General features: G+C 36.2%; 1 protein-coding gene across 1 annotated transcript; it reads right to left on the reverse strand.

Moving 5' to 3' along the window:
* Window positions 1-1,093: 1,093 nt before the first annotated feature.
* Window positions 1,094-8,915, reverse strand: FGG (fibrinogen gamma chain). The gene is made up of 9 exons (XM_007943968.2): window positions 8,838-8,915; window positions 8,692-8,736; window positions 8,310-8,493; window positions 8,110-8,203; window positions 6,102-6,232; window positions 5,668-5,801; window positions 4,438-4,622; window positions 2,726-3,003; window positions 1,094-1,302 (listed from the first exon to the last, which is right to left on the reverse strand). The coding sequence occupies exons 1-9, from the start codon at window positions 8,913-8,915 to the stop codon at window positions 1,094-1,096; spliced, it is 1,338 nt and encodes a 445-aa protein (XP_007942159.1).

Here is an 8,915-nt window from a genome sequence, read left to right on the forward strand (position 1 = left end):
ACTCCTCGGAAGGAAGGTTGGGCAATCCTACTTCCGTAGTGATACTGCCTCGGAAACCCAAGGAGGGGTCGCTAAGAGTCAGGGCCTACTCGACGGCAAACAACAACAACACAATCTTTATGAAAGCAGATTGCCAGGTCTTTTCTCCCATGGAGCCACTGGTGGGTTCAAACCAACAACCTTTGAGTTAGCAGCCTAGTGCCACTTCATATTAAATAGGCATTATTTATACTAAAGTGTAAAGTGGCACTAGGCTGCTAACTGAAAGGTACTTTAGTATAAAGTGAGGGCTCAGTAAGCATTGGTGATGACACAACTGTAATTACTAAAATGAAGGTAGGTGACTTTATAATGATCAATAAAAAGCACACTGGATGTAGTCTTAGGAAAAAAAGATGTTTATTGAAATGGCATGTAGATAAATTATTGTCAGCATAAAACTGTTAGTGGAGTTTTCAACATGGGTTCTTTTTACTCTTAAAATGAAGTGAGATTTTGCAAGTCCATTGTCCCATAGGAAAAATATTCTATTTCTCTGTTCAGATAAAGTCCTTTAAAAAAGCAAACCACGTTTCAAACGGTCTTTTAAACGTCTCCAGCCTATGACCAAAAAAGAAAATATATGAAAAATATATATTCTCTCCATTCAACAAGAAGAATTAAAGTGAATGATTTAGGGGCAATAAACATGGAAGAAATACTTAGGATTTGAAATTTTTAAATTTACTTCTCTTTTATTAATATCTACTGAAGTATTTAACAACCAACAACAACAACAAAAATATCAATATGAAATCTTTGGAATGCAAAACATAACAGTAGTTTTATTGTTATATGTTTAGGAAATTAACTAAATTATTATTTCCTCAAATAAACAATTTTAAAATAACCCTTAGTTCAATAATTGGGAAATACTGTACAAAGTGACTTTTAATTTTCACTTAAGGTTATATAACCTTAATGGAAGGCTAAAAATGATAAATATAGTAAAAGAAAATAGGAAAAAAAAATCAGAAAGTTTTCTGAAACTTTGTGAGTCAACAGAAACTAGATGCTACTTATTCTCTACAAATAATTCCCAGTGTAAAATGATTTAGTCGTATTCTATTTCCACACTGTGCTCGGGTCCAACCTGTTTGGCTCCCCCCAAGTGATGTTGCTGTCCTTCTCCAATGGCAATTCTGTTGAGTGGGATTAGCTTCATGGTGGTTTTCTTCATGGAATACCACCGTGATTTCCAGGTGGCCCAAATAATGCCATTGTCATAACCATTAGGAGTAGATGCTTTTGAGTAAGTGCCACCTAAAAAAAAAAAAAAAAATTGCAGATGTACACATTATTGCTCTTAAACTTCCTAACCTCATTAAGCCTGTAAAGAACTGTCTGTTATGGAATCCATCACTTAACATAAAATTTATAGTGTTATCTACCAACTAAAAATATTCCTAAAGATTTCTAAAATATCAATTCACAATTGAAATAAATTCATTATTAAATGATATCTTACACCTGAGTTGTGCTGCATGATCACTTCCATACTTTAATTTTATTCACTAGTAAAGGCTAGAGCTCCAAAGGTCCCCAAATGGTCTTTCTCCCTAAGTTAACCACGCTAGACTTAACAATTGCAGAACAGCTTTCCTAGGCAAGCCAGAATGGCAGGAGCTACAAGATTCCTGTTCAAATGGTCTCAATTTAGCTGAAAAGTTTTACCAGACAGTTGGAACAAGTATGAGGAACTTTAGAAAAATGGAATTTTACTTTAAATCAGCATTATAAATTGAAGTTTAGTTTACTTTGCCTTCTCCTAGTCACTGAGCACCATATCACATGTAATTTTGTAAGGGTTGTCTAACTCCAACACTAGAATTACTATCCACATGGCTACTCTGGGTCATATGGATTAAGCACCTTCCCTGAAAGCGTCTTCTAATCATGGGGTTTATAGATGGAAAGGTAAGTTAGGCGTTTCAAAAAGAGAAATTGTTTTTTTTAAACCCAAAGATAAATTTAAATAGTCTTTGACAGATCCCAAGTTTACTATCAGCTAGGATATTGACCTGAGGAGGAACAGTTGCTCATCTGTAGCTGAGATGAGTAGCCATACTATATAATTCTTAATGGATCCTTTAACATCAATAAAGCCTTCCACACAAAAGTGTTGGATGGTAAGTAAAATCAGTCTTCACAAACACTTCCACCTTATAGTAAGCTATAGACTGACTATTCCCATCCTAAAATAAGTGTCTGAGCTCCCCTGGCTAGATTCTTCTCCTTTCAAACTTCCATGGATCCTCACCCTTACTAGTAGTTTCCCTACAGTTTAATCTACTCTTCCCAACACCTGCTCACTGATTATATCTGATACATAGCTCCTGGGAAGCTGAGCCAGGCCAATGTGTTTATAAGCATTAATGTGATAATGTTAGTCCATCCAGTTAATATTTAAGTTATGTCCAAAGGTGATACCTTAACCTAATGTGCCAATCTTATAGTGGCACGTTCAGGCACAATGACAAATCACAGAATATTTTTCAGCAGATAGGTTTTTTGTACAGGGATCTATTTTAGATATAAGCTTGTTATGTCCATTGCTGGTGTCAAATGAAGAACTATATGGTAAAAGCTCCAATATCATTACTAATTATTTCTTTATATCTACTTATACCTTTTGCAAAAACATGAATTATATACTAATTCATAAATCCAAGAGAGACAAAAATACCTTGGTAATAAATTCCATTGAGGTGGCCAGCATGGCACTTGTTCATCCACCAACCAGATCCATCCTGTTCAGCACAGTTGCCTTCAAACTTATCATTGTCATTGTCCCAGGTACTGAACTGCATGCCATTGTGGGAGGTGAAATATTTGTCACTTGGATCATCACCAAAATCATAGCCATCAAAGGCATCTCCGGCATCTCCACCAAGGAAGTATGTATATGTCAGGCGATATTTGTCAGCTTCAGCTCCCACCCTGAATGTAGCATAGTCTGCAGTACTGTGAAGAAGAGAACAGAGATACTGATATTGTGAGCCTCATCAAGGAACTCAGAAGTTCTTTCTCCCATAAGACAGTTGTTTGGAGTTTCTAACTTTGCCTCATTACAATGTAATGTGCTCAGTGAAGTTTTCTGCGAATCTAGGAGAAGGCAATGATTGTTTGAACCAGTTCGCATCTCACTAACACCTAGGTTGGGTCTAGATTTCAAGACAGTATCCCAATGGAAGCTGAAAATTTTACTCATTCGTCTGTAAGACTCTAATAACAAATCAAGGTGCTTGGATGAATCTGCTAAATTCTACACTTGCCTCTTTTACTTAAATGTTTAGCATCATACATACAGCCTTCAAAGACTGGAGCAATTAGCTAACAGTGAATGACCATTAATAATTGTACCAAGCTGGAAAGAACAACTGCACCTTTAGCCACTCATAACACCTCCAGGGGGAAGTCACAAAGGAATTTTTTCCCAAGTCAGTATGGTAATCATAGGAAAAAGGGCTTCCAAGAGTAGCACAGAAAAGAAGTGGTTTTCACAACATGAGCTGTGAGAGTTCAAGTGAGAATTTCCACTAGAAAAATTTGTAAAAGAGGGTCAGAATTTTATAGAATAGAGAAGAATGGGTAATGGCACATGAACAGAGATTTCCAGGAAATGTTTATCTTCTTTCTTAATCTCTAGCACTTGGGAAATGGAAGATGTTCTCACAGAAGAAGATCTACTGCCTATAGTATTATTTCTGACTTTTTAAAATTTTATTAAAAGATAGCTGTTTAGAGAAAGAACTCTTTTGTTATTCTATAGACATAACAAGAGGATTGGATTTTTTTTCTGCATTTATGGGTGTGAAATGCTCCAAGTTCGCAGATACCTCTGAATATAAAGTGGGCTCTATGCCCCCAAAGGAGCTACCTGACTTAATATTAAGGTTTTTATAGACTTGACTGAATCATTGGACATTGAAGCACAGGAAAATCTGAAGTCTGAGTTAGCTTTTCAGTCAGGATAGTGAAACCTGAGTTCAAATCCCCTGTACCATTTACCAGCAATGTGACCTTGGGCAAATTAGTCAGCAAAATGGGATTATTAATAGGACATGACTCATAAAATAGTTATTTGATATGAATTACCTGAAAATTTCATGTTCTATTTCTAGTATGTATAAAAAGCTCAGTAAATATTAGCTATTATTCTAAATGGTTCTTGAGTGAGCTCAGAAATAGTAAATGGAACCAAAATAGACCCATCCTGGATAGAATCTACCCCTTAGAGATTGCCCAAGAACCAAATTAGCTCCTGAGGAAAATGGTTGGATGTGCTGTTTGCATTTTCCAGGCTATCTTTGCCATTGAAATGCACATTCCAGATGGAATGGAAAATGCACATTCCCATTCTACAATTAAAAGTTAGAAGTCCATCCTAAACGTTACCTGGTTCTGCCATTCCAGTCTTCTAATTGCACTCTTAATGCATATGGAATGACAGACTGTGTAGTTATCAAATGAGTCTTCTCATTTCCCAGCCAAAACTCTGTAGTGCCAGTAGGAGACAGATGTCCAAACCCTTCTTTATATTGAATCCAATTTTTCTTGAAATCCACACTGCCATCAAGTCTCTAATTGCAGAAGTGGATGGGCAAAAGGAGAACAATGATAATCAATAAATGTAAGGAAAACATTATAAATATTTTGTGGAAAATATGGAATGTAAGATACTATCATCTATTAACTAAGTGCTCTTGGGCCACCTGCCTGAGTTTCCTCATCTGTCGTTATGACGCTTACTTCTTAGTGTTGCTGTAAGTATTATGTAAGAGAATGTAAGAGGACTACTTAAAAGAGTGCCTGATCCATGGCAGTTTTAAGGAGCTCTGGTAGTGTAGCGATTAAGACATTTGACTGCTAACCAGAAGGCTGGCGGTTCAAACACACCAGCCACTTTTCGGAAAGAAGATTGGGCAGTCTACTTCTGAAGTGATATTGCCTCGGAAACCCAAGGAGGGGGTCTCTGTGAGTCGGATTCAACTCTGAGAGATTTTTGAGTTTAGAGAACTTAAGACTCAAGCTCGGTATTGCTGATTCTTGTACTGAAGGCGAAATGGTCAGGTCTTTGTTCAATCTGTCCATCAGCCAGTTCTCCCACCACTCACTCCTTCCCTGAGACTCCCTGCAGGAGTAGTTGTAGTAGTGGTAGAAGGCAAACTGAAGGTAAGGGATCCAGGATCATAGGGGGTATCAGTGGCTGGCAGAGGCAAAAGAGCTCCTTTGTCTCAGAGCAGCACAACTAGGGCCATCACCTGGGAAGACTCAGGTCTTGAAAACCTGACAAAAAGAGATCACTTGTATTTCTGTGTCACATGGTACTTTGATTATGCTCTGTCAAGAAACTACAACAGCAGTGCTAGCATGAGATAGAGTCAAAACCTACACTCTGGGACCAGACTGCCTGGATTCAAATCCTGACTGCCATTTATTAGTTGTGTGATCTTGGTCAAGTTATTAACTACTCTGCCTCTGTAAATAGGGGTAATGATAGTTACCTCATAAGGACTCTGTGAAAGGTGAAATGAATTAGTGTTTACGGGTACTTAGGAAAGTGTCTTGCGTGTGGCAGAAACAATGTGGGTGTTTAAATGACACAAATGATGAGGAAAAGTGTACCTTCTGAATCACAGTCCACCCATTTCCAGATTCATCAATTTCACAGTAGACTAAGAACTGCTGCTTCGCTTTCAGTGGCTTGATAAAGTAAAGCCCACTCTCTTTAGCTCCTTTGTTAGCAACATCTTGACAATCTGAAGGAGAGGAAGAAACTTTCACTGTGCTTTGAATTCCAGGTAAGAGTGTGCCAGCTTGAAAATGAGTTTTTAATATGCTGCAAACCATCTCTTATGTAAGAAAGTATTATATTACTTCCTGCATCATCATTTCTTTCAAACTATTTTTAACCATTCAACAAAAAAACAAGAAATTGGAATCTTTAGATTTAATGTCAAGACATCTTCCAAATTATTTTCATATATTTCAATATATGTAATCTTTACTTTGCATATTTGCTCTGGTGAACATGATTCCAATATAAACCTTTTACTTACCTTTCCCAGTCACATCGTGTATTTGGACTGTATCTTTGCAGGGTTCCTGACACTGTGCTTCAAGCTGGGCTACCTTCTGTTTCAGGTTCATAATCTTTTGATTATTTGTATTATACATCTCCTGCAAAAATCTGTAAGAAGAATAAGGTAACAGAATACTTGGCTTTGGAAGAGTACTTTTTTTTTTTGTATATTCTTAAAAAAAATACTTCTTATCTTTTTAATAATTACTTCCTGATACATTATTTTAATGACTCCATCTTTGGGAAAATGGCAAAAGTATGCAAACAGACTGAAGTAAATAAAAATTCTAAGCTTTTTTGAAAAAATAAAAAAAAACAGAATAGTTTGATCAAACCAGGAATACAATTTTGACCTGAATCTTTCCACGTAGAATGAGAGTACTAGTCTCAAATCTGAAAAAAAAAAAGAGTTCTTGTCAATAAATAATTAGCATTCAGAAATTCAGGTCGATCTACTGAAATTCAGGTCAAAATTGGAATCCATTTATGGGCTTCAATCTTACATGGGAAAATTATCTGGGATATAATCTTACATAAAATAAAACAACAGACATTTTCCATTTCTTCTTTATGTTTCTATTCACATAGCTTCAGAAAAGGTCAGGGGAAAGTTAAAACTTTGCTTTCATACTTTCTCATAGAGTTGCTTGTTTATATTAAAAAATGATAGAAAACTATCTACAATGTGTAAACAGCTATCTTTCTTAGTGTTAAAGAAAGAGAGACTATTTATTTCCCCCTTTACTATACCCTAGGAAGAAGCTCTGGTGGCAAAGTAGTTAAAACATTCGGTGGATAACCAAAGGTTGGTGGTTCAAATGCACCAGGTCCTTTGCAGGAGAAAAATGAGGCAGCCTGCTTCTGTGAAGATTCACAGCCTTGGAAACTGTATGGGGCAGTTCTACTCTGTCCAATAAGATCCCTGAGAGTCAGAATCAACATGAAGGCAGTGGGTTTGTTTTTGTTTGTTTTCTATGCCCTAGATAATTTCTGTACAATAGTGTCATTCAGCTTCAATGATGGACAGTGCTAATAGCAATTATAGTGATAAGAATAATCTCAACAATAATGACCAAACAAACCAAACTCACTGCCCTTGAATCCAATCAGACTCATAGCAACCCTTCCTTGGGTTTCCAAGGCAGTATCACTTCAGAAGTAGATTGCCCAATCTTCCTTCCGAGGAGTGGCTGGTGGCTTTGAACCACCAGCCTTCTGGTTAGCAGTCAAATGCCTTAGGCACTATGCTACCAGAGCTCCTACAATAATGACAACAGCCTTCCAATACTAAAAAGAAGAGCATCTGCTCCTGTGTTACTTTTCCCCACAAAATTTCTTTTATATTTTCATGTTACTTTGAAAATAGTTTAAGGAAAAAAAACGCATATGAGATCCTACCTTGAGAAAGTTTATGAGCCCTTGAGAAGCTTTTAACTGAGACATTTTACCTCTAAGTGAAGGTAGGAGATTACATGATTGCAGGTTCATTGTGTTGTGATCAACATGTAGTTTTACAATGTTTGTTAAACTTACCAAAGCCATGCTTTTTTTCTGTTCCACCTTCAATATCATTTACTTTAAGAGCCAAGATCCTCCCTATGCCTCTGCTCCTTAATTTCTCACCATTGATTTGACATTTTTACACAGAATTTTATTTCAACACCTAAATACTCATCAATTTGAATTTATATTTATTGTAAGACAAATGGCAGCAAAAGAAACATATTGATAAGTATAGCCATTAAATCATTTTAAGACATCTAGGACATCTTCCCATGTGATTACTAAAATGCAAATACAATGCAATATAATTCCTATTATGCTAAAATCTCCACCTTGTGGTGTTCAACATAACCTACTGCCATCAAGTAAATGCCAATTGAATATTGTAAACGGAAGGAAAAAGATTACTTTTTGCTGAAGCTTGGAATGTTGAATGAAAACTAAATTAGTCTTGGTTAGCAAATGAAAACCCAAGTGCTTACCGAATACTTGATTCATGTGTTGAAATCAGTGTTTCATATTTCATAATTTCTTCTAACATTTTCTTGAAATCCTGAGTAGCGCTGTCTATTGTATCTGTAATATGGGATCAGAGATATAAAATTACTTAAGCAATTAGAACAACAAAAGCAACAGGCTTTCATAAATTATTTTTTTCAGTCAGTAGTCTTTCATTTCTCACTTGGTCTTGTTGGTTCACTAGGATTATAGCTGATTTGGATTGATTTGATCAATTCTTTGGCTTCTGATGTTTTGTTTTCAGCTCGGTGTAATATGTCTTCCAAAGACTGCAGATCCCTGTCTACATTGGTTTGGTAAGTAGACAAGAAATCTGCAATGCCACACATAGTTGGGCAATAACTACCCTGAAAAGACAACAATAAAAGTAGTTTAAAACCCTTGGTTAAAACTACACTTAAAATTTATCAATAAAAATAAGTAAAGCTTAGGCCATCTATTTAAAAGATGTTTAAAGTGCTAAATGGCACTGGTAAGAGAATACCTTTTATTCATCTGCCCCTCTCCAGTTCAAACATAAAGCAAGAAACAGAAAAACTACTTACAAATCTTTCATCTAAGATGCAGCAGTTGTCTCTGGTAGCCACATACTAGAGGAGAAAAATACAAACATGTCACTATTTCATAATATACTTTCTTATTTTTCAGCTTTCCATTTAAAACAAATATGTTTTGTCAATAGCGCACTTACTGCCATGCATGTTGGAGACAGCAATAACAGAGTGCAGAAGCAGAGAATTAAACTCTGGGCATGCAAGGACAAAGCCAT

The sequence above is a fragment of the Orycteropus afer genome, unplaced genomic scaffold (genome assembly GCF_000298275.1).
Source record: "Orycteropus afer afer isolate SDZICR_OR568_19922 unplaced genomic scaffold, OryAfe1.0 scaffold00116, whole genome shotgun sequence".
Lineage (NCBI taxonomy): Eukaryota > Metazoa > Chordata > Mammalia > Tubulidentata > Orycteropodidae > Orycteropus > Orycteropus afer.